Here is a 26447-nt window from a genome sequence, read left to right on the forward strand (position 1 = left end):
GCAGATGCATACGGATGACGTCATGAGATGCGACTCCTCCCATCCACGCTCTAGCGACGCTTCTGGCGACCGCCAATACCCACGTCAAAGCCTTGGGGGTCTCGACAGCCCCATGTGCCCCTCGCAGCTCGCGCTACTGCAGGTGCTCTTCCTGATGGTCCCCGAGGGCGGCCGGCCTCAGCCCTCCTCTTCCCCGTCAGAGGCAGTGCCCACCCCTTCGACCGTGGAGTCGAGGACGCAGGGCGGAACCCCTCAGTCCTCGGAGGGGCCTGAAACTCACTGGACCGTGCCTGAGATCTCTACCGTGGGCCCTACTGTGGTGACCCCCTCGGCGCCTGGGAATAGGACCGTGGACCTCTTCCCAGGTGAGGGGAGGGCATGTGGGGATGGAAGCTACTGACTTAGATCTAAAATTCTGTGAACAAACTGAATGCCACCAAGTAAGGAGCGGGGCTGTCGGCAGAGGGGGAATTAACACTTGGGAGAGTTTAGGGATCCTCCTCCCATTCGCTCTGCTTTATGTTGTACTTTCATAGTCTTACCGATCTGCGTCTGTGACTTGACTCCTGGTGCCTGCGATATAAATTGCTGCTGCGACAGGGACTGCTATCTTCTCCATCCGAGGACAGTTTTCTCCTTCTGCCTTCCTGCCAGTGTGAGGTGAGCTGCAGTGCTCAGGTTGACTCCTAAAGCAGATTGGGGCCCTAGAATAGGTAGTATTTAGAAGTAGAGAGACAGAGTCTTCGTGCCTCCTCTTCTCCCCCGTCCCCCGCGCCCAGGACTGGAACTACCTTGGTTTTTTTCCTGGAACAGCATTCCTCTTCTGATTCTCTAGAACAGAGCTGTCCCATAGAATAGGACCTTCATGTTATCCTGTGGCTGCCCAAGGAGTCCTCTCTGGCTTCTGTGGGGCACCCTTCTTTAGACCTAATCCTCCACTTCCAAATGTATCTATTCATCCTGTTTCCTCACAGGTCTTCAAGCTGGGTGTGTGTGGACAACTCTCTTATCTTCAGGAGTAATTCTCCTTTTCCTTCGAGAGTTTTCATGGATTCAAATGGAATTAGACAGTTTTGTGTCCATGTGAATGACTGTGAGTATAAAGATGTTTGCTTTTCTTACTGCTTAACATTTATTGAGAATTGGCTTTGTCCCTGGTCTTTTTTTCCTTTTCTTTGTTTTTGTTTTTCTTGTGTGTGAGGAAGAGTGGCCCTGAGCTAACATCTGTGCCAATCTTCCTCTACTTTATGTGGGATGCCACCACAGAATGGCTTGATGAGTGGCCTGGGATCTGAGCCTGCGAACCCTGGCCGCCGAAGCAGAGTGTGCAAACTTAACCACTGCACCACCGGGACAGCCCCTCCTTTTCTTTGTTTTTTAAACTTTTTTTATCCTTTGAATCTGTCATCCTCCCTCTTCTACTACCTCTCCCCCTCCTCCATCTCTCTTCTCTGATTTGCAATTTCTTATGCCCTATTGGCTGTGGATCAGAAAACCCACACAGAACTTTAATTTCAGTTGTCCCTCTTAGCTCAGATAATTACAGATAGACTATATCCCTCACTTGCTACAGTCTCCACGAAGGCACTCACTAAATCCCACGTGCCTGACATATCAGAGGTACCAAATAATACTTAAGTGAATGTCTTTGACAAATTAGTCTACACCAACCTTGTTTTTATTTCATGAGGCAACAGTCTAAGAGTCTTGGATCTCAGCTCTGCCATTTACTTACCAGCTGCACAGACTTGGGCAAATCCCTTAGTATTCCAGACTCGTTTCTTCAACTGCAAAATGAGAAATAATATCACTACCCCTGGATGTGGAAGTGCTCTGTGACTCTGGAGTGCAATAAAAGTGAGAATGGTTGTTACTAAGGTTTTTAAATAGACTTAGAAATTTGCTGGTGATGCCTATAACATTTCCGAAGATAGGAAGCGAATATGTTTTTTTTCTAATGTCTAAGAAGCAAAATAATGTTCTCACACAAAATAGACTTAAGTTGTAGTCCTTACACTCTGAAAGTCAGCTCATGCTGATTTCCTCTGTTAGAAAAGAAATTGCAAAACTATACTTTTTTTTTTCCAGAAAATAACCAAATTTTGGGTCTGGAGGGACTTGAATCTGGAAGTAGTTGTCAGGAGCCTTCTGACCATTCAGGTTGTGAGAGGGTAAAGGGAGCAAGGCAAAGGGTCCATTCTAAAATACAGGGCTGTGGCTGCCCCATCCTTTCCAAGTCTCCCACTGCCTTCTAGCTCCAGCCTTATGATCGTGCTCCGGGGCTACTGCAACAGCGTCCAACCAAACAGGTGCTCCCTGCTTTTAATCTCCCCTCCTGCCTCCCATACCATCCTGCACACTGCTTCTGGACCAGTGTTTCTGAACTTTCTTTCTCCAACAACACCTGAGAGTCACTTCATTGGAACTTATAGGATACTTTGAATTGTTAGCAGTTTATATGAACAGTGTGTCTCCCCAGGTAAATGGTCAGCACCTAGAAAGGATGGACCATATCTTTGTTTGCCCACAGTGCTAAATATTTGCTGATAATGATCATGAGTAACAGACACTCTTTGTCAAAGTCTGTATAGCGTTATGGAGTGGGAGAAACCCAAGACTGGGAATCAGGAGATCTGTGATCTCCTCTTGGCTCTGCCAGATGGCTCTGTGACCTTTTGCAACTCATTTACCTCTCAGGATCCAAATTTCCTAATGGAATTGGCCAGATGGTCTCTAGGCTTCTTTCCACATCTAAAATTGTATCAATCTAAGTCTAAATGCCTGTAAGCTCTGTTAGGTATAATATACAATGTGTGATAGTAGAAGTTTTAGGCAAAAACTCTACTTATTACCCTTAGCCTATGCTCCTTATCTGCATTATCCCTGCTTCACCACCACTACCACCAATATCCCTGCACTAAAGTGAGACACAAAATATTAACTTTCTCTTATTCTTTTAAGCCATGAAAAAATAGCCAGATGGATATTTGCCATCTCAGTGTATCTTCTTTCTTAGCTTAAACTTTTCTTTCATTTATAAAAATAGAAACAACTGCATTTTTTATGAGGTAAGTATTTCTTCAATGTGGTTTTCAGGTATGAGTTCTGAAGAAAACGTTAAACAGCTCCTGGAAGCTTCAAAGTTTGAAGATTTCAGATTAGAGGTGGTCTCCAGACCAGCAGCATTAGCGTCATCTGTTCCACAGCAATGCTTGTCAATCTCTAATATGCATGCACATCACCTGGAGATCTTGTTAACATGCAAATTATAACTCAGGTCAGAATTTCAGAATTCTGAATTTCTAATAACCTCCCAGGTGATGCTGAGGCTGCTCGTCTGTGCACCACACTTTGAGTAACAAAGATCTAGGAGATTTGTAGAGAATGAATAATCTGAAAGGCCCCAGAATTGAGAGTTGTCTTCATTTCCTGCCCTAGCTGAAAAGTCAAATAATTAAGACTTTGTGATCACAGAGGATAAAGGTCAAGCATATGTAATGTGGATTCCTCATTAGGTTTCAATGGTGCAAATATTGATTCCTTTCTGAATGTGTCCAAATGACCATAATTATGAGGAATAAAAGGAACTGGTTTGGGGATGTTTCTGCTGTGTTCCTTTTTCAAGTTAGCAGAGGACTTGGGTGGTAAAGCAGAGTCATCCATCACTTGTCACCCTCTGGGTAAGGGACAGTGTCAGAGCCCTTTTCCTTCATCTCTCTCCTGGTCTGAAGTGCCATAAAGAGATGGCTGCAGGAACTTCGATAGATTTATACATTGCTATAAAAGAAATTTTGGAATCGTTACAGAAATTACTCTTTTAGGGTATCTGAAATCTTGAATGTAGAAATTATAAAGTGAAAGGAATAAAATATGACAAATCCATGTACTTGAGAGATGGAAACATTATTATTAAGACTGGTCAGTTGAAGTTTAGAGGAAACTGGAAGATTTGGAGAGGACAAAACAAGTATTGTCTCCAACTTTGCCATGTTCCTATGAAAACAGTACCATTTTATTGTACTAGAGACTCATCTGATACAGGGCAAATGTCAGCATTATTGAGCCTCCAATTTTTGTTTGCTTTTTCTTTTTTGGTGAGGAAGATTGGCCCTGAGCTAACATCTGTGCCAGTCTTCCTCTATTTTTGTATGTGGAATGCTGCCACAGCATGGCTTGATCAGCAGTGTGCAGGTCCACTCCTGGGCCACAAACCTGCAAATCCCAGGCTGCTGAAGTGGAGCAGACGAACTTAACCAGTACACCACTGGGCCAGCCCCCGAGCCTCCAATTTTCATCACAAATTGCTAGTCATACACATTCCCAGCATCAGAGACTTGGAACTGACTGGAATTCATTGATCATATTCTTTTCTCAGATCTTAATACTAAAACAGTAATTCAATTAATAGATTACAAATACATTAGAAAGTGATAGCAATGAGAATCATTGTTAAGTCTGAAGACAGAGTATTGATTGGGAACTTTCCAGGAAAATGTTCTATAACTTAATCTGAGTGCTACTGATAAAAGTATATAAATATGTAAAAATCCTAAGTTTGCACTTAAGATTAGTCCATTTGCATACTTTACTTTGTATATATTATGTCTCAATAAAGATATTTTAAAAAATTAGTTACTTGGTGCACCAGATATTTAAGAATAAATGTTTTTCTTTTATCTAAACCCCTTTTCTTTTTAAAAATATTTTAGCAAAATTAAACTATTTCCAGAAGCTCCAAAAGGTCAATGCAACCAACTTCCAGGCCCTGGCTACAGAGTTTGGAGGCAGATCATTCACTTCAACATTCCAAAACCAGTCGCCAGCACCTTTCTACAGGGTGAGCCTGCGGAGGGGGCAGAATTGTTTGGTTTGGTTTTACCCTCATAGCCAACAACTGATCAGGTATCTTTAGGTACGCACCTATAACTAAGTGCACTATTGTTCACTCTTTTGGAGGGCAGTATTGTCCACATTAACAAGTTGTCAAGTTAACTTTTGCTTCCACTTTTTCTTTTTCAGTGGAGTTCAGCCCAGTCTCATTGTGAATAAATTTCTGCTGTACTTTGTTTAGGCTGGGGACCCCATTCTGACTTACTTCCCCAAGTGGTCTGTCATAAGCTTACTGAGGCAGCCTGCAGGAGTTGGAGCTGGGGGCCTCTGTGCTGAGAGCAATCCTGCCGGTGAGTCCAAAGCAGAAGTGCCAGCCTTTTTATTCAATTTAAAGTAAGTTTTCTTGGGACTGGCCCAGTGGCACAGCAGTTAAGTTTGCATGTTCCACTTCAGTGGCCCAGGGTTCACTGGTTCAGATCCCGGGTGTAGACCTATGCACTGCTTGTCAAGCCATGCTGTGGCAGGCATCCCACATAAAATAGAGGAAGATGGGCACAGGTGGTAGCTCAGGGCTAGTCTTTCTCAGCAAAAAGAGGAAGATTGGTGGCAGATGTTAGCTCAGGGCTAATCTTCCTCAAAAAAAAAAAATTGTTTGGGCTGGCCCGCTGGCGCAGTGGTTAAGTTTTGCACGTTATGCTTCAGCGACCCAGGGTTTGCCAGTTCAGATACCGGTTGCGGACATGGCACAGCTTGGCAAGCCATGCTGTGGCAGGCATCTCACATATACAGTAGAGGAAGATGGGCACAGATGTTAGCTCAGGGTCAGTCTTCCTCAGCAAAAAGAGGAGGATTGGCAGCAGATGTTAGCTCAGGGCTAATCTTCCTCAAAAAAATAAATAAATAAAAAATAAAATAAGTTTTCTCCCTCAGGACGGATCATAAGACTCAGACTCAATATTGTAACCAAGGTACTATAGAGTATAAATCCAATTCTGATTGTATGCTAGGGTGATTCTTAGGGGGTGAGTGTGATGTTGTCAGGCCAATATAGCTAGGAACTAAATGGCCTATAAGACCCTGGAAAGGAAGACTAGCTTCTAAATACTACTTAAATGCTGGGCAGGCTTACCAAATAAAGATAGAGAACTACTAAACCAGAAAAGTTTAAGAAAAACAATTAATTTGTCTTAAATAGTTTATGTGAATTTAGGCAGACAACTTGACCTAATATATTCCACTCTTCTGGGACCAAATATATATATTTTTGTGTGTGTGAGGGAAATTGGCCCTGAGCTAACATCTGTTGCCAATCTTCCTATTTTTGCTTGAGGAAGATTGTCACTGAGCTGACATCTTCACCAGTCTTCCTCTAATTTGTATGTGGGATGCCACCACAGCATGGCTTGATGAATGGTATGTAGGTCTGTGCCCAGGATTCAATCCTGTGAACCCTGGGCCTCCAAAGCAGAACACGTGAACTTCACCACTACACCACTGGGCCAGCCCCCTGGGACCTAATATTTTTAAACCATATGCTTCTAACTCATAAGGAGTTTGTGGGCTTGCTTTTCAACACTTAAACAAAATTTTATGTAATTAAGAAAATAGCATTTAACAATCTGCTGGATTCCAATTAATCACATCTCAAAAATGAGGGATCAAGTCTGAATCTTTAAAATATGAATAATTCCAAAAGAAGAGTAATTTAAGATACCCAATACTGGTAATTAAATCTCAGTATATCTTGCTTGATAGAATACTAAACTAAATGGATTCACTAAGATCCAGATGTATTCCAAATATGAAGAACTCGAGTGTCTACATCATCTTAGATGCACTATACCAAACAATTTTCCCAAATGTGCTGTCCCACAGATAATCATTTGATACATGCATATACATATATATACATATGTATAAGTATATAGTTGTGTTTTGGGCCTTTATTTTGTCCTATTGATACTTTGGAATTCCTTTTACAAACTTTTGCATGTTATAAACAGACATATCTATAAACATTCAAAAAGTAATATGCATAAATCTATGAAAAGACTACAGAAAGATATGACACTGGGAGAGAAAAAAGTGTTTTATAGATATTGATATGAAGAACACATGGTATTGTAAGACAGAGTTTTAGAGAATAAATTGGCATATCTTGCTTACATAAATAAACAAATATATATATATATATATAAATTTAAAAAAAAAATAGGCTCTCTCATTTACCACTCACTTAATTCTTTGTGTTCTAAGGTTTCCTGGAAAGTAAAAGTACAACCTGTGCTCGTTTCTTCAAGAACCTGGCAAATAGCTGTACCCTGGACCCAGCCCTCAATGCTGCCTCCTACTATAACTTCACAGTCTTGAAGGTGGGTGTCCCTTCTCTCCCCACTGTCGCCACTGTGGATTTAAAGTTGACATGCTTCCCACTGTTAGGTTGTGGAAAAAGCACTGAACTAGAAGTCAGAATGCCCAAGAGTTACATAAAAGGCAGAGGGCCTGGAAACCCTATCATCTGAAGAAAGATGAAAGAATCAGGGCTATATAGCCAGGAAAAGAGATTCTCGCCCTCCTGGCTAATGGGATTGGCTACGTAGAGTTGGAGGGGGTGACATCTATTATTTCACCAAAACGTTTGCTTTTGCTTTTTGATAGAGCTCTGCTCAGAGTAGGTGGGCATCACAGTTCATCCAACCTCCTCTCAGCTCTGCTTCTGGCATTTTAGTGTGAGGAAGAGTCAGAAGATAGGAAGTGAATCGTTCTAATATGTTGATTGTATCTCCCCAAATGTGAAACCACAAGCTCCTGGAGATTTTACGTAAGATATGTTTACACTCATGTTCCTGCTGTTTTCTTATGCTAGGTTCCAAGAGGTATGACTGATCTGCAGAATATGAAGGTATGATGCTATTCATCAGGAAAAAGGAAAGAAAATATAATATTTGGTCCCTTTGCATCTGAGGCAGTTTCGGTCTAGATTGTAATGGTGAAAGAAAATGTATGTGTGATGTATCAAACTGTTAAATATGAATCTAAAACAATGATTTTTCCATATGATTAATAAACGTATGAAATAAGAATTCATAAGGTGTTAGATAAGTCTGGGAAACATTGGGTTAAATAAAGTTCAACATGGTATTTTAGGGTGGATTTCTTAGAGTCTAATATGCTAGAGGGCCTTGTTAATCTCTAAGAGGGGAGTGTCGAATATAGTATTTCTAAAACTTATTTGACCATGGAACCTGTATAGCTAATAGAATTAATGTTCTGAGAAATATGTTTTCAGAAGTGCTGATTTAGAATGAGTTTTGAACTTAAGTTAGGAGGCTGGCAATGGAAGGAAAGAAAAAAGGTGATGGTCGAGAATGAAAAATACTCATTTCAGCATGATATGTAGCTAGAAGACAAAGTGTGCTATTTTCTATTTTAGTTGATTTGCTTCTTTCCCTTGCTAGTTCCAGGTTCCTGTAACACTTGTCTCACAGTCACAGCCTGGCTCTCCTCTGTTGGCTGGAAACACTTGTCAGAATGTTGTTTCCCAGGTAGGGACACTGACTTCAGATTCTGGACTGATGTATGTTGATCAACATTACCAGAGGTGCCTCATCTTCCATTAAGTACCAGACCAGCCCCATGTGAATTTATGTGCATTACCTGAAACTTAACATGTCAAGAACTGAGCTCATTACCTTTCTCCCTACCATGTTGCAGTCATTTCCATTGCTACAGTCCTCTGGTATTTCATGTCCAGAACATTATTTCTGACTCCTCTTTTTTTACCCATATGCAGTCTATAATAGATTTTTACTGACCACATTTTCTTCTGTTGACAAAGTCAGTATCATCTGAAAATATGAAATAGACTAGTCAACTTCTTTTGGTCTCTTCTCTCTCTTTCAGTCAACCCACAGAATTAAGAATTATCATTTTAAAGACTGTGCTCAGAAATCTAAGGTTACCTTCAGTTGTTTATGACTTCCACCTCCAGCTACTATCTTTATTCATCCTCAGACATTGTGAGAGCCAAGTAAACCAAGTTTCCATTCCATTCTCACCTCTGCTTGTGCTTCTACTCACCTCTGCACCCAAACAAAACTTACTTTTCTTCCCTTTCAATTCTTACTGTAAACTCACCTCTCCCATGAACCCTTTCAAAGAAGTCTATCTAGTCTCTTCTTTCACGTGTAGATATAATATGAAATCAACATTATCTCTTCAGGGTATTTGTGTTTGGCATTTTTAAGATTTCTTTTTTAGTCTCCCTCATTCGGTTATTTTTTTACTGAGAGATAATTGACATATAACATTGTATTAGTTTTAGGTGTACAACATAATGATTTGATATATGTATTTATCGCAAAATGATTACCACAGTAAGTTTAGTTAACATTCATCACCACATATAGTTATAAATTTTTTCTTCTTGCAATGAGAACTTTTAAGATCTACTCTCTTAGCAATTTTCAAATATACAATACAGTATTGTTAACTGTAGTCACCATGCTGTACTCTCATTCAGTTGTAATAAAACCCTGAAAGACAGGAAATCTTCTGTCCTAAACATAATTAGCCCACTAAATAATTTTTATTAATTGCTTCTACTTTTGTATTTCAGGTCATCTATGAGATAGAGACCAATGGGACTTTGGGAATCCAGAAAGTCTCTGTCAGTTTTGGACAGACGAACCTGACTGTTGAGCCAGGAACTGCCTTGCAGCAGCACTTCATCACGCGCTTCCGGGTAGGGCCCTTCTCCTGCAGGGGGTCGAGAGGGGAGGCAATAGTTCCTCTGCTTCCGCAACACGAGTATCAAGGCCTAGCCTCCACAATTAATATTCCATAATTTAACTGCAAGTGATACAGAGTTATCTTTGTTTATTCATTAACAAGTTCTCTGATTCTCTATCTGGTCCCCAGCAAAGCAGGGCTGCAGTCTCAAGTCCAAACTCTTTTTTTAAATGGTCAGTTTGAATCATAAACTCAGCCAACATCCCATGGAACTTCTTTAACTGGCTTTTCTTGTATTTCTGGGCATTCAGCATCTTATTTACTTCCCACTTAATCTAAGTTTCCAGTCTTGATCACCATCTTTTGGCTTTCTTCTACTTCTTTCTTCTTTTTTGAACCCAACAGAGTCCAGTTTCTTCTCAATTCTACCCTCAGATGATGAACTAAAGTCCTGTATCTCTCAGAGTTCATCTCTGAAACTTTGATAGTTAATTAAAATATACTTTTAAAGTTACATTTAAATTCCTCTGGTTTCAGCCAGGCTGAACAAAGCCCTAAATTGATTATAATTTTTGAGAAACAGCATTGAGGGATCATCGTTAGAACCTTAGTTGTAATCCTTGGTAGCATATAGTGAATTTCAATATTGACATCACTCAGAATTTATTTTAGTGAATAACAAAAAGGAAAAGAAACACTGGAGTAGAAATCTCTGCAACGTGCTCCGCTGTGGAAGGAAGCCAGACTGTTCAGTGCAGCTAACCTACCACAGTTCCTCAAGGAAGGGTGTGCAGCCAAGCAGCGGAAGGTGGGGAGCGCGCTTTTCTCCATAACTGACTTTCCTTCACTCTTTCTGCAGGCTTTTCCACAGAGCACAGCTGCTTCTCTTACTAGGCCTAGAAGTGGGAATCCTGGCTATATTGTTGGGAAGCCGCTTTTGGCTCTAACCAGTGATATAAGGCACTCAGTATCCTTTTTGGAGCTGGGTGAGTTGTTGCAGCCCAATGAGAGAAGCTGCGGCTGCTAATCTTTTGGATTTTCCGATTCCTGAGGTTCCCCTATTTTTTAGGTATTCAGGACTTCCTTTTCCAAACCATTAATATGGTATGTTCGCAAATGTTGATACTACCAAAGACTTTAAGCCTTATGTTAGACTGGCCAAAGGTGAGGACTGTTACCAATTTTTGTTTGTTTTAATGAGATATTTGTATGCTGGTATATGATTAACAATTTTTGAAAAAACAGTAATTGCTCTGTGTATTTTTTAATTACCAGAGGAAAAAATTTGTGAACTGAGTGATATTAATAAAATATATATAGTGTTAAGGAAACAATAAGAACATAAATTTTCCAGTCTGCCTCCTTTGTTTCTGTGATCTCCTTGACCATCACTTTCCACCTCAGATGACCCTCCTGCAGAGCCAGGGTGATGGAACTTGCTCTGTTAAGAGACACGAAGTACAGTTTGGAGTGAATGCAATATCTGGATGCAAGCACAGGTAATTCTTTGCTTCCCCATCATTTCCCACAATTTTGTCCCTGTCTGTAGGGAATATGTTAATATGGCAACTTTTGTATTTTACATGGAAGTTCAGAGAATGCTAGTGAGGAATAAATAGTCTTATAATCTTATAATATATAACCTTATAATATATATAAATCTTATATATAAGTCTTATATAATCTTATAATATATAAATATAAATATATATTTATATATAAATAATATGTAATAAATTTATATTTATATAATAAAATATAAATTTATATATAAATATATTTATAAATATATAAATAAATATAAATATATATTATATATAATATATATTATATATAAAAATATATAAAATATAATCTTATAGTCTTATAATATTGCTAAGAGTCTTCTGACAGTCCTTTATACCTACTAAGGATTAGTGCCTCCGATTTATTTTATAATGTTATTTCTAACATTTAGATTAATATACTAATATGGTTACATTATTATGTTAGTGTTGAACTCTGGCCTCCATGGTGTTTCATTTCAGGCTAAGAAAGATGGACTGCAGCCACTTGCAGCAGGAGATTTATCAGACGCTTCACGGAAGACCCAGACCAGAGCTTGTTGCCATCTTTGGTAATGCTGACCCAGCCCAGAAGGGAGAGTGGACCAGGATCCTCAGCAGGAACTGCAGTGTTTCAGTAAGGAGAGAAATAGACTTTCTGACTGAGACTCACTTTCTCCCTCTGTTTGTAAATTATAGATATTAAAATTAAAAACAGCCTTTTTGGGGCTGGCCCTGTGGCCAAGTGGTTAAGTTTGAGTGCTCTGCTGCGGTGGCCTGGGGTTTCACCGGTTCAGATCCTGGGCACGGACATGGCACCACTCATCAGGCCACGTTGAGGCAGCATCCCACATGCCACAACTAGAAGGACCTGCAACTAAGATATACAACTATGTACTGGGGGGGAATTTGGGGAGATAAAGCAGAAAAAAAAAAAAAGATTGGGAACAGTTGTTAGCTCAGGTGCCAATCTTTAAAAAAAAAAAAACGGCCTTTTTTCCATAGATGTTGTGGTTGTTATAGAAGGAAAATGTGGTTGTCATAAAGGAAGAATGTAAGAAATCATGTCCGTTTGAAATTATTATTTCTGGGTAGGTTTACACCTAACTTATTTTCCTTACTTGGAGAAAAAATTTAAGTTAGAAAATCTAGAGATTACTCTGTGGTTCAAGGTCACATCGTATATTTCAAATAGTCTGTTATATTCTTAAATATTTGGTCAGATTCTTTCTTTGATGTTGAAATTGTATTCTTTCTGTTGTTATAAAAATTTACATTTTTACATTTACATTTATGTATGAATACATCAACAGGTTAAAAATTCAAACCATATAGAATGGTATTAAATGAAAATAAAAATCTCAACACCCTCCGCCCCAGAAGTAACCTCATTCAGCTGTTTCTGTTTTTCCTCCCTCTGGTGGCCCGCTAGATCAGTGCATGCAGGTATGAGTAAAATAAGGACATTTGCTCTGCTGTTCTGTCTTCTTCCTCTTTTGTTGACCCCCTACTTCCTGATTTTATTCAGCTGTACTTTTAATTTTCTTTTCATTTGAATTTTTGTTTCTTTTTCTGTATAAGTAATACATAAACTTGACTCAAAAATCCAAAAAGTACAAAATAAAAATCACTCTCTCAGATAGCTCTTCTCTTCCACAGAGGCAGCTGAAGTTACTAGTTTCTTTCCTTCCAGAGATATTGCATGCTCACACGAGTAAATGCTCTCATAGTCCTTTTTTTTACCCAAATGATATAATGGCATAAACGCTGCTCTGCACCATGCTATTTTCACTTGCTGTAAGAGTTTGTTCTGCATCAGTACATTATAAGCTTCCGCATTCTTTGCATAGTATAGTTTTATAATATTCCGTTATATGGATGAACCATAATTTATTTAACCGGTTTTATTGGTGGACATTCAGGTTATTTTTAGTCTTTTGCTATTACAAACAATATGGCATTTCATAACCTGGGTCAGTCACCATTTCATACGTGTAAGACTAAACCTATATCATAAATCCTAGAAGCAGAATGCTAGATCAATGGGTATAAGCTTTTAAAATTTTAATAAATATTGTCAATTTATTCCCCATGCAGGTTTACCAGTTTACAATTCCTCATCCAAACGTGAGACGGCTTATTACCATATACTCTCTCATCAACACTGTTATCAAACTTTTTCATCTTTACTCATCTGATAAGTGAAAAATATCATCCTAGTATAGTTTTATTTTTCTCTTACTATGAGTAAGGTTGAATATCTTGGCATATGGTTGAACAATTTGTATTTTCTTCACTATGATCTATTTATATCTCTTGCCCATTTTTATTGAATTACTGGTCTTATGACTTGTAGGAACTCTTTTATGGATTTGAGAAATGGGCTCTTTTCTGTAGTACGATTTTCAGAAGCTTTTCTCCCATTTGTCTTTTGACTTTGTTTATGGTGTTTTTTGCAATGCATAAATTGATTTTTATGTTGTGAAATTTATCAATCTTTCTTTTTTTTTACCCCTGAGTTTTGTTTCAGACTTTGAAAGGCTGTCCCCTTAGAGATTATTTTTAAAGTGCCCCTTTTCCCTTCTCAGCACTATTACAACTTTATTCCTTATATACTTCTTTCTCTTTTAAGGAGATTTGGATGGATAAGTAAAGAGGTACTCAATCCAGCCTTTGGGCAACTGAAGTCAAATTGAGTTCTCTTAAACCTCAAATATAGCCGTACCATATGGAGTGGGGTTTTGGCTAAGCACAGAAAGGGGATGGTTAGTGATAAGGATTGAGATTATAGTGGAACTACTCTTTATTGTTCTTAAAATTGTTATTTATATTTTTAAATCCCTTTTTTGAAGAACATTTGATGATGTGGAAAAATGTTCCTAATGTAGAATAAATGAAAAGAAAAGTGTTTAAAAATATTTAGAACAAACACATGAAAAAATATCAACATCCTTATCCATTAAAGAAATGTAAAACCACGATGAGCTACCAATTTATGCTGACTAGGATGGCTATAATTTAAAAGATAGACAACAACAAGTGTTGGCAAGGATATGAAGAAATGGGAACCCTTAGACATTGTTGGCAGGACTGCAAAATGGTGAAGCCGCTTTTCAAAACAGTTTGACAGTTTCTTAATAAACATAATCATGGTCTGTCTCCCCCATTCCTACTTTACATGTATTATTGCCTGTATCTGAACCTTACTATAAAAAAGTATGAAGCTAGAAAAATACAGGCATATTTGAGGATAGTTTGCACCTGCTAAATTTATACTAACCTCCTGATTGATGTCCTTACCTCTATCAATCCTTCCTGCATCTTGCAGTTAATCCTCCTAGAGTCAGACTACTTGGTTGGACTTCATAATCTAACCCTGAGATGTCTTATTCCTTAACCTTTCACTGCTCCCGTGTTCAGATCTGTGCTTCAGCCAAATGGTCTGCTCAAGGCCAGTGCCTTAAACGTGCCTAGCACGTAGGAGGCACTCTCACTATTATTCAAATTAGGCAATGAATGTTCCTCCATGGCATTGTATGCTGTTCCAGTTGCACACCTGTTTATATGCCATCTCTCTTCCTTGAATTTTCCTTTAATCATCATTTCTCCCAGTCACATATTACTCTCATCCCAGTTCCATGAAGCCATCCTCAACCAGAAATTGCTGTTTCTTCTTCCAGCATTCTACAATGTTGACTATGCCTTGCTCACTGAGTGCTTCTTATAACCATTGTACATGGGCTCATATTTTATTAATCTCTATATTAGTAATTTCCATTTTAGAATAATAATTTTTTAAAGACCAAAAACAATAATTAGTCTGTTGTGAACTTTGTGTTCTTTCTGTAAACCACATTGCCTTCTCTGCTATTGTATAATGTTTAAGAAACAATGGCTACTAAATGCATGGTGGCTGACTATAGGCAACTATCAGCAATTCAAGCAGATGCTTCTTTACCCTTCTGCAGGCTCTGCATTGTACTTCCTGCTGTGTCATACCCATTGCCCTGGAGATCCAAGTATTGTGGGCATATATAGGCCTCCAGTCCAACCCACAAGCTCATGTGTCAGGAGCCCGATTCCTGTATCAATGCCAGTCCATACAGGTAAGTCATGTCTCATAAAGGACCACTAAGCCTTGCAAAGCCATGATTGTCTTGTCAGCCATTTGATGCCCAGATCGTTTTTTAACTTCTGAGAGCCAGTTTATGCTACCAGCCAATGTTTGGTTAGAGTGAGCTGACACAATTAACTTTCAAGTCTATCCTGCCTGCCTGGTTACTGAAATTAGCATGTTGTCATGGTGAATACAATCTATGTCCTTTTTTCCTCCAGTTTTTTTGAAATTTCCTGAACCCAGACTAAGGTGTAGATTAATTTCTTTTAAATTATCATACTAGTATTACTATACTTGTAGATTCAACTACGGAAAACATTTTCCATAACTGTGTATTCAGTGTGACAGTTACAGACTTATCAGAGTCTCTGAGCCTGTTCATTGCTGTTAAAGTTACTGCTGTGACAAGTTTGTAGTCATCAATTCTTGGTTGATTGTGCTCCATTAAAATAAATAATTTTAATATGGAGTAAACATATACCAATTGTCTATGATGTACCTTAGGATAGATTTAGCATCAGCCTTGGTTTTAGAACCTAATTGTTAGCTTTAGAAGTTCAAAAACAGAAATGAGTAGGTCCTGGTAAACTGATTCTTATATAAACTGGTATGCCACTTTATTAATTTTTAATGAAAATTAAAACTATTGACATTATTAACTTTAAGTCATTGCATTTACATCCCAGCAAAGAAATAAACTAGAGACTACATTTAGGTCAAAAGTAAAATACCTTTAGTTCTTCCTTACAACAAGGTTGAGCACCTTAGCTCTCTGTGCCTATAAATTGGGTTAAAATTCAGGTTATTAGAAACTGTGTTACTGAGAACATACCATGCTCTCTCTGTGTTGGTTTAGTGAATAAAACAGAACTATTTCTATAAGACTCATTGAATCTGTTACAGATCCTGCAGTGAATCCATTGTTATATTTTTCTTAACTGTATCTTTATTTATGAGTACCTGTGTAGTTTGGGAAGATACCCATAGGACTCTTCTTTTTATTTTCCCAGATCTCTGGTTCTCTTAGCCATTAAAGCTACCCAGTGCCCCTTTCTTGTCTAGATATTTTAATCATTGTCTTTTTGTAGTATTTAGTAGAGGTTAGCTTTTCAGCCTAGCTTGCCCCCTCTACAAAATCACATTTTACAGTCATTCACATCTAACTGGCCTAAGTGGTTGACAATTGAGAATTTCAGCTTTGCTTCATTCCTGCTTACTGAAGAAACAGTATCTGTCCCAATGATGGAGTAAAAATTAGCTGTTTTGAACTTATTGAGAGGTGGTATGGTATATACAAAATCATGTTCATTTACTTAGGGTCATTTAAAGGATTTGCAAAGCTAATTTTGATTACACAGAAATTTTTATTTTAAGGGTTGACTTGAGAAACTCACCTCCATTAAAGATGCCAGGCCCTGTAAAAGTAAAAGGAGTTATGAAATGATAGTGTCAGATCACAAAAGTTAAGCAAAGTATTTCTTTCTCTAATAAAGAGAGAGTTTTAGTATCTGTATTGAAAGATTTTTTTTATTTCTTCAATCTTGAATGGAAATTTTCTCCTGAAGTCACATAAACATACTTTTTCTTTATGCGTTTATACTAATTATTTGTCTTTAACTTTAATCAATTCCCTTATCCACACGGGCTTGTGTCTCAGGACTTCCTGTGAAATTTTTTTCTCAGAACAGCAAGAGCCTCTAAAGTGAAAAGAGGAGTTACACTTGCTGAAGGCATATCTTCTACAATTCTTCTCCCTCCCCTTCTGGCCACCCTTTGAAAGGTTGTGGTTGATAATGGTCTCACCTAGGCTATGTCACTCAGCTTCATGTGTCTGAGTAATGGCATAAAACTAAAGCTGGGTGGCAAACTGGCAGCCTATGGGCTTTATATAGCCTATAGACTTGTTTTGTTTGGCCTACAAAGTGTTTTGTTTCTTAAATTTGTGCCAACACTTAAAGATCGGGAAATTTCACTTTGACATCCAGATTTCTAACTTCTTTTGAAGATCTGGCAATAGAGATCCTCCACTCCTACATGGCATAAAATCTCCTGTCACTGATGGTGATTTCCACTTTTAAATAGAGTACCCCATTCACACACCCTATGCCTACCCACCCTTAGCCATCCCACTTCTCTCATTCAGGTTATCAGCTTAGGCCAGTAGGCAATTGTGTTTATGAACCCTGAAATCAAGCTGTTAGATGGTCAGTTGAATTTTAGACTGAACTGTCTGAATGACTTTTCATTGTGTAGTTGTAGCTTTAGAAACACTTTACATTCCTCTCACTATAAAAAGTGAAGTAGCAAAATTTTGGAAAGTTCCCAAGGACAGACTACAAAGTAGGGTAGAATTAAGCAAAACACTGTCTAGACTTCCCTGTCGTCTTGTATGATAAAATAATAGCTAAACATGCATTGAACATTTACTATGCGACAGGTATTGGTAGTATTTTTATGTGTTGTTTAATAAGTGTTGAATACGCACGACAAACTCCTGAAGTAAATAGGATTTATTTACATGATACTCTGCTGCTTATAATTTTATACTAATTGGGCCCTTAAAGAGACCTTTAAGTTTGAGGATTGATAAAATACATTGTCTCCTGTCTGCATATAAACTTTTTAATTTAAAAAAGAAAATATATCTCTAGGAAGAAACAACTAGTTTTACAGAATATTCTGGATCAATTAAAATGAAAATAATAAGTGAGTGTAAAGAACAGTGTAGCATCACAGGATCAAAGCTCTGAACCCTTTCCACAATAATATCAATTCATCTTTATCTTTAAGTGAATCCTCAAGCTTTTTAGATTATCTAGGAGACCTGTTGCCTGCAGTTTAGGGTGGTAATTAAGAGCATGCGTTTTGAGTCAGACCTAGGTCTAAATCAAGTTATTTTACTTCTCTAAATCTAAGTGTTCTCATCTCTAAAATTGATATTAATAATAATACTTCATTGGGTTGTACAGAGTAAGTGAGATCATAAAAGTAAAACACTTAGCACAGCTCCTGGCACATAGTGAACACTCAGTAAATATTGCTCATCATATCATCATTATTACTTTTATCATAACTTTTTTGCTTCTAACTTTCCATGGAAGTGGCGTATCAAGAAGGTTTAAAGCAAAACACAAAAGAGATGAGCAGTGTTTTTCAACCTTTGTTGGCTATCACCCATGATAGGAAATATATTTTACACACAACCCAGCTTAAAACACACACATGTATAAAACTGAAATAAAAGTTTTATAAGACAGTATCTTTATGCAATGTACTCTATGATATTTTCTATTGTAGTTATTCTGTTTTTTTAAAATACTAGACATTAATGGGTCACAATCTGCAATTCGAAAAAACAATTTTAGAGAATACATTTCTGACTACATTTCAAAGCTAATTATATTGTTTTATTTAATAAATGCCTTTTATTCATTATAATTGAAAGTTGGCAGCGTTTTATGTATCAATCAAACAGCATATGCTAGAAAAACTGCCAATATCTGCCAGTCTTCTTAGTGGTTCTTAATCTTATAGACCCCATTGACAATCTGTTGAAAGCTATTCACTTACTAGAAAAGTGCATAGACACATAACGTTCTTTACATAGTTTCAAGGGATTTATTGATTTCTTGAAGCCAGGCCAAGAACCTCTGCCACAATCTCATAATTAAACAGGCAGTATACTAAGAAAGACAAAGAACACTCAACAAAGATAGCCGTCATCCCTGCTGTTATAGAAAGTGTGGAGCCATACCGAAGTGAAGTTTACAGCATGGTTCTAGAAATTCACCAGGAGATGTTAATAGCCTGAGCCAGGGTCGGGCTGTGAGGCCTGCAGGAAGTAGACAGAGTTGAGAGGATTTAGGAGTGTCACAGGTAGGACTTGATGGCTTGGATGTGGATGTTGAGGGAGAATGAGTCAAGGATGATGGATAGGTTTTTAGTTTGCATATTAATTTAATAAAATATTTTGATATAATTACATTGGGAGAGTGATGGGAGGGGTAGGAGGAGAATAACAGAACTAAACTTAACACATGGTTCAAGAGGTAACAGTATAGTATTGCTTAGAAATTGAGGTAAATATCAGAAGAAATAGTAAAAGAGCTAAAAAGGTAATTTCTGCAGAGCAGGATGGTGAGGGGGGATATAGGACTTTATTTTTTGTTGATATCCTCTTTTCTGGCATTTTTTCACTTAAAAAATATGCATTATTTTGATAAATTATACAATTATAAATTTGACAAATTATAACAGTATCTAGCATTAGCCCAATCTTCAGGGGAACTCTGAAATATAAGGTAGGCCAGGGGCTATCATTCAGTAACCATTTTCTGTCCCCACCTCATCCCTGCTTCTCTGTTATATCCTATTAGTCTTTCAGGGTCCCACAGAAATCTGCTTGTTTCTAGTCTCTGAAGGCTTTTAGGTTTGGCATTCTTTCCCTCTGTGAAACCTTGCTTCCATCTGCTTTCTGTATTCACATATTGTGATGTCTCTCCATTTCAGTGAAGATGGCGGTTTTTGTATCTGTTTCTTATTGGATTGGAGTGGTTTTGAGATAAATAGGGACAAGATATCTTTCCATTGTCATCTTAAAATCAAGTCTAGTAGCAGCTCTTGATGAGCCTATATCCTGGGTGAATCTGAAAAAACAATTCTCTTCAAAAAAAACTTTTATCAGGTAGGGTTTCCCGGGCATTGAATACATATATATGTATATATATTTGAGTAGACATGGGCCTAAAGGTTGCCTTCTTGTGCTCATAGCTATCTTAGAGGTCAGTTCTGAGTATAGGCTAACCTCAAGCCACCAGACATTCCCTAGTCTTGGAGTTTGAGGGAGCTAATGACACTCCTCTTTTCCCTGCCCGAGTTTGAAACCAATTGAAAGGAATCAGACAGATAGAGATAACAATGTCAGCTTTATTCCTAAGAAACGCTAAGTAGGTGGATGTGGCTTGGGTGCGTAGCAGTGGGCTTCTTAATGCAAAACTACATTCTTCCATCACAAGACCACTATCCCAGTTCTAACCACAGCTCCTTTGGTATCCTCCTGGGACTGCTACTGGACAGTTTAAAATTTGCCCTCCTTCAAAGGCTCTGAAATAGTCAGAACAGCACATTAATTAAATCAACTTCTGGACAACACTGAGCTGAGCACAAGGCTGAAAATTAATTCCCTATTCTATTTCCCATCCCAAAGTTTTTCCAGCCATCCCAGCCAATACACAGAATGCATTCTGTAATCAGATTAAATAACAATATTAACATGCTTTCAATAATGTCAACTTCAGAGATTTACTTCAAAAATTGAGTATACTTGGGCTGGTCCAGTGGCGCAGCGGTTAAGTGTGCACGTTCTGCTTCGGTGGCCCGGGGTTTGTCGGTTTGCATCCTGGGTGCAGACATGGCACCGCCCTGGCACGTCATGCTGTGGTAGGCGTCCCACATATAAAGTAGAGGAAGATGGGCACGGATGTTAGCTTAGGGCCAGTTTTCCTCAGCAAAAAGAGGAGGATTGGCAGTAGTTAGCTCAGGGCTAATCTTCCTCAAAAAAAAAACAACAAAACAAAAATTGACTATACTCTCCCCATTTTAACGGTCCTATGAAAAAATTAAAGTCTTAACAGTAAATCCTTTTGTAAGTTAAACTCCAAAGAAAGTTTATTACTTACTCTTAAGTAATAAACTCCTCCCCATTTTTTTTGTCTGGTTCATCTCAGCCAGTCTTCCATGCCTGGCTGGAATCAGGATTCCCTCAGCAGCTTCAGCCTAAGCAGGCTGTCCTTGGAATGCGTGTGGTTTTTTTCAGTGCCTCAGAAGTTACATTAGTTCTATGCCAAGTCCCTCATGAGCTTCACTGTTTAAAAAAAGAATCCAAAGAGTTAATGTAACATGCAAGATTATCACAGCACTGGCCCCACACCCAGGATAAAAAAAGAGGTACCGGGGCTGGCCCCGTGGCCGAGTGGTTAAGTTTGCGCGCTCCGCTGCAGGCGGCCCAGTGTTTTGTCAGTTCGAATCCTGGGCGCGGACATGGCACCGCTCATCAGACCACGCTGAGGCAGCGTCCCACATGCCACAACTAGAAGAACCCACAACGAGGAATACGCAACTATGTACCAGGGGGCTTTGGGGAGAAAAAGGAAAAAATAAAAAAAATCTTTAAAAAAAAAAAAAAAAAAAGGTACCTAGAAAGCTTATTCCAGGCAAAATTATGTTCCCAGAATTTGTTATTTATTGATGCCAAGGACCATAGCAGATAATATGTGGCATCAGAGTGAAGGAAGGTGAATAGAGAAAACCTTCATTTCTGGTTCAACAAGATAGTTATTTACTGTCAAATTATAATCAGACATTTGCTTGGTAAGCCTAGAGTCAGACCAAAGGGAATTCATTTTAGATAAACATGTTCCAGTCATCAAGCTGCAAACATATCTACCAAAAGCTATGTCTACTAGGTCAGATACTTGAGTCAGTTTGACAAGGTCCGTTCTTCTGGGAGCATCTGTTTTATTTGACTGGAATTGGTAGATGTTTGGGAGGATCCTTTCTCACCTTGAGATTCTGTGAATCTGATGGGGTTTTTATCAACATTACTGGGTTCTTTGTGTCTTCTATGAAATTTCACAGTTCTTTCTGCAATGGAAGAAGGAAGGGAATTGCCACCACTACATCCACTAGTGCATATGTGCTCTTTCAGAGCCTGGAGCCCTCGGGGACTTGATGAAGCACAGCTGCTAAGCATGTCACAGCAGCAGTTTTGCCATCTGGCTTCTCTGATATCAGGCAACTCCCTGGTTCGGGGAAGCTAGTCAATCTTTGGGTAGGTGTAACTTCACAGTTCTGGTGTCATAGACTGCTGCCTAGAAATTCATTTCCTTGTATATGATAGAAAGAGAACTGCATATGAACAACATGAGAAAAGGGTATGTCTTGCTTAAGCAGTTTGGTTTTGGTCTTTCTTCAGGGAAAGTAATAATAAAAGTCAAGTTGGAGGGCTATACGAATGAGTACCAAGCACTGACCTGTCATGGACTTTCTTCCTGCAGGATTCCCAACAAGTAACAGAAGTATCTTTGACAACTGTTGTGACCTTTGTGGACATTACCCAGAAGCCAGAGCCTCCAAGGGGCCAACCCAGAATGGACTGGAAATTGCCATTCGACTTCTTCCTTCCCTTCAAAGTGGCATTCAGCAGAGGAGTCGACTCTCAAAAAGGCTCAATCTCTCCCATCCTTCTCCTGTGTCTCTTCCTACTTGGAGTTCTCAACCTAGAGACTAAGTGAAAAAAGGAGAAGAATCAGACTTCACTTTTCCCTATGGGAAGTTCTGAGGCAGCCTACTTACCTTGGCTAAATAGGTCCTTACCTGCTCATGACCGAAGAAGAGCACTTAGGATAACAGAGAACCTAACTAAAGGAATCTTTGTATATGAAAGAAGGAATCTTAGAAAGCAGTAAAAATATCTTATTCAAAATAGCTCTCTGCTTAGGACTCTGCAGACCACCAGGTACACATTAGGTTCTCTACTTCTCAAGCAAGGAAGAACATAAGAGCCCTTCCTCCAGCCCTTCAGGTTGTGTTAGCCTGACTAAAGGATGGCAAGATCTTCATCCACCTGCTCACAGGCACACTTGGGCTCAACATCAAAAGGAACACGCTCCTGCTGTCCCCCCAGGGAACTCGGGAATAGCTGCCCTCTGGACTTGAGAGGAGCTGACTGTTCAGAAGAGAAAACTGCTGGCTATATATTTTGTCTGGCTCCTCCCCACTCCCTTGGGCCACACTCTGCCCAGGCATGTTGGAGAAAGCAATTCTTCCTACTCAGTTTCCAAAATGAATGTGGAATCCCAGCCCCCTTTTCTCCTAGCATATGACCCTACCACCCATTTCTGCTCTTTCCTTCTCTCCATTGTGGTGAGGAGAAATAAAATTGATTGAGAGCTTTGCTGTTCGAATTCCAGCAGCACAAAGAAGTTAACTGACATGTGATCTGCCTGATGACTATTTTTCTATGTGTGTGAGGTTAAAAACAAAAAAAAAAACCTTTGATACATAGCACAGTAGCATTCAAATTAAGATAGTGGAGTTCTCTTCCTGGGAGATAAGACTCTCTGAAGACCCCAATTGTCTGGCACTGACATTAGTAATGAGTTCAGCATGAAATCTGTTTTTTAGCATAAGGCAATGTCGGCTTACAAAGGGCTGTGTATGTGGGCATGGTTGGTCTCTACATGCATGACCAACTCAGAGATTCTGGCTTGCAGAGAAAACTCCTTAAAAAGGTAATTTCTTATTATCATTCTTGGGTGGAGAGGAATTGCTTGGGAATTATGATAGAAAACTTGGAAAGCAGGAAGTATAAAAAGGTTTAGGCCTACAGCAGAATTATGCTATTCTTATAATTAAGGCAAAATTTTGATGGAAGATTCATTGTATCTAATTGTCTTAAACTTTTAAATCCCTTATATAAAAAATAGGATGTAATAATTAATTCCATTGAAAATAGTATTGAGCACCTACTCTGAAACACAGAATTGTAAGATAACACCCCCTCAGTGAGCTGACAGTTTAGTGGAGGAAGATTGACATGTGACATAGACACATTTGTGCAGAGAAACAATCAGTGTGGCCTAGACTAGTGAGGGACAAGCTTTGAGGAGGTGGTGGGATTGGATGGGTAGGATTGGGAGAGTGAGTGAGATAGAGAAAGTGATCCCAGGAGCCAAGAACAACCTGAGCGTAGGCCCAGAGGCTCCTGTGGACCAGAGAGTTGGGAGACTAAAGTGACTGTAGCAGAAACACTGAATGAGCAAAATAGGTGCTAAGATGGGTGCTCAATATATGGACACTTGAAAGCCAGGCAGAGAGAATTGGAAGATAGTCTATTTTTTTCCACATTAATGATCTGGATCTAAAATTGCCATTTAATAAAGCTTATACTTAGTTATAATAAACCCTGCTTCATGAGCAGAAAATGCCAATTGTAAATACCGTATCTGACAGGTTTATCATTTTGCCCCATTCCAAAGTACCTCGAAAGTAACCTACTTCCCTGGGAGAAAGTGGCAAAGTTCTTGTGGCAGTTATTACTAAACAAGGAGGAAGTGCTTCTGTGCACAAGGGAGGTTTCTGCACAAGGGGAGTCGGGAGCTGAGAGACTGCTGGCATGGTTCCCACCAGAGTCTGTAATTCAGCAACCCTGCTTCCAGGGAGATCTGTACTAAAACAGACCACAAAGCTGTTAGAGTAGTCAGGTTCTCCAGTTTGGGCTTCTTAAAGGGAAATAAACTTACATGACAACTCATCCTAAATTATGGGGTAGGAGACATCTAATCCATTCCCAACAGCCTATGAGTCCTTTTCAAAATCTAGTCCTTCTACTCCTTTATTCAAATGCTTATCCCCACGCCCAAGTGCTATGAAACCATTTTATGCGTTTAAACAGAAATTGTATCTGAAATATAATTCATGTACCATAAAATTCACCCTTTTAAAGTATACAATTCAGTGGTTTTTAGTATATTCAGTTATCATCACCACTAATTCCAAGACATTTTCATCACCCTAAAAAGAAACCGTGTACTGATTAGCAGTCACTTCCATTTCCCCACTCCCCCTAGTTCCTAGCAGTCACTAATCCACTTTGTGTCTCTATAGATTTTCCTATTCTGGACATCTCATGTCAATGGAATCATTGTATGTGGCCTTTTGTGTCTGGCTTCTTAGCATAATGTTTTCAAGGTTCATCCATGCTATAGCATGTATCAGTACTTCATTCCTTTTTATGGCTGAATAATATTCCATTGTGTGAGTATACCACATCTCATTTATCTGTTCATCAGTTGACGGATGTTTGAGTTCCTACTTCTTTGGCTATTATGAATAATGCTGCTATAAACATTAATGTACAAGTTTTTGTGTGGACTTTTCTTATTTATCTTGAATATGTACCTAAGAATGGAATTGCTGGGTAATATGTAAGTCTAACTTATTGAGAAACTGCCGGACTATTCTCCAAAGCAGCTACACCATTTTACAATCCCACCAGCAGTGTATAAGGGTTCTCCACGTTCTTACCAACATTTGTTACTGTCTGTTTTATTTTAGCCATCCTAGTAGGTATGAAATAGTATCTAATTGTGACCTATTGTGCCTTTTTAGACTGTAGCATATTGAGATCTTACACCAGAAATCAGCACACCTGCTCTTCCAAGGCAGGAATACCTCATGTTCTTTTCCCCTCTACCCTCTGCTAATTTGATTAGCTTATAAACCTTAGTTTCCAATTACAAGGCTACTTAACATACCTTAGATAAGATTTTATGGTCATCTTATCTCCAGCCACTCTCCCTGTAACAGACGTTCAAAAACATTTTTTAAACTATCCATAGAACAATGCAGTCTTCTTAGTTCCTCCCCCCATACATGTAAATTATCAGCCGTTTGACTTACTGCATGGAAGTTCTCTACTGTAATCATGTATTCAATTTAAGGAGCAAGTTTTACTGTAAAGGAATATGTACAGTTTGGGTAGAATCAAATTGAAATCCCAGCCAGCTTGTTATAGGTGTGGAGAAACAGGTACTCTCAAATATTGTTAATGGGAATATAACTTGGTAGAAGGGCAGATAGCTCTTTAATAATATGTATCAAAAGCCTTAAAAATTCGTAAACTTTGACCCAACAATTCCACTTATTAGACATTATCCAGAGTGAAACATGTCCAACAACGGGATAATTATATATCCCGAGATTGGAATGTTGTACAACCACTGAAAATTGAGTAGACCTGCTTTTATTGCCCCAGGAAGACATTCATGATCTATTTTTAAGTGAACAAAACAGGGCATATATTCTGTGGTCCTATTTTTGTAAAAACAAAAAATATTTATATATGTCTACTCAGGCAAACAGTCTGGAAAGCTGACTTATCAAAAATGGAGATTTTTTGAAAAAGCATTTCTGATTTTTGTAATAAGAGAAAAAAACCCTATATTTTGAAGAAAATATTTGCTCTCCAAAAAGAACCTCCCTGTTTATTGGATGTAGGAATGTTCTACATTTATGAGTAACTTCCTTTTTCCACTGATTTGTTTATTTAGCATTCTGGGCCTGTCTTAAAGCAAGAGTTCTGAAATGCCAGTCACATCGTGGCACTTTATAAAAATGCTGATTCCTGGGTCTTACCCCTGGAGATTCTGATTCACTGGTGGGAA

The 26447-nt window shown here is 38.7% G+C and overlaps 1 protein-coding gene across 3 annotated transcripts; it reads left to right on the plus strand.

Annotated features, from left to right (window-relative positions):
* Positions 1–11: 11 nt before the first annotated feature.
* TCTN3 (tectonic family member 3) lies at positions 12–25142 on the plus strand. Of its 3 annotated transcripts, XM_008541986.2 has the most exons (14): positions 12–365; positions 537–660; positions 975–1093; positions 4710–4837; positions 5072–5180; positions 7087–7202; positions 7697–7732; positions 8289–8375; positions 9449–9574; positions 10421–10528; positions 10966–11060; positions 11589–11742; positions 15074–15211; positions 22278–25142. In XM_008541986.2, the coding sequence occupies exons 1-14, from the start codon at positions 23–25 to the stop codon at positions 22512–22514; spliced, it is 1920 nt and encodes a 639-aa protein (XP_008540208.2). In that variant the 5' UTR covers positions 12–22; the 3' UTR covers positions 22515–25142. The 3 variants fall into 3 exon arrangements, with proteins under 3 accessions (XP_008540208.2, XP_008540210.2, XP_008540209.2); XM_008541988.2 differs by lacking the exon at positions 10421–10528 and having other exon boundaries at positions 17–365; XM_008541987.2 differs by lacking the exon at positions 8289–8375 and having other exon boundaries at positions 18–365.
* Positions 25143–26447: the final 1305 nt, after the last annotated feature.

The sequence above is a fragment of the Equus przewalskii genome, chromosome 1 (genome assembly GCF_037783145.1).
Source record: "Equus przewalskii isolate Varuska chromosome 1, EquPr2, whole genome shotgun sequence".
Taxonomy (NCBI): domain Eukaryota; kingdom Metazoa; phylum Chordata; class Mammalia; order Perissodactyla; family Equidae; genus Equus; species Equus przewalskii.

What these genes read in the sequence shown, in the direction of transcription:
- TCTN3 (XM_008541986.2), top strand. Translation starts at nt 23, where the DNA reads ATGAGATGCGACTCCTCCCATCCACGCTCTAGCGACGCTTCTGGCGAC. An exon ending in ATAACTTCACAGTCTTGAAG is followed by an intron (nt 7,203 to 7,696) that starts GTGGGTGTCCCT and finishes TTCTTATGCTAG; the next exon opens with GTTCCAAGAGGTATGACTGA. An exon ending in ATCAATGCCAGTCCATACAG is followed by an intron (nt 15,212 to 22,277) that starts GTAAGTCATGTC and finishes TTCTTCCTGCAG; the next exon opens with GATTCCCAACAAGTAACAGA.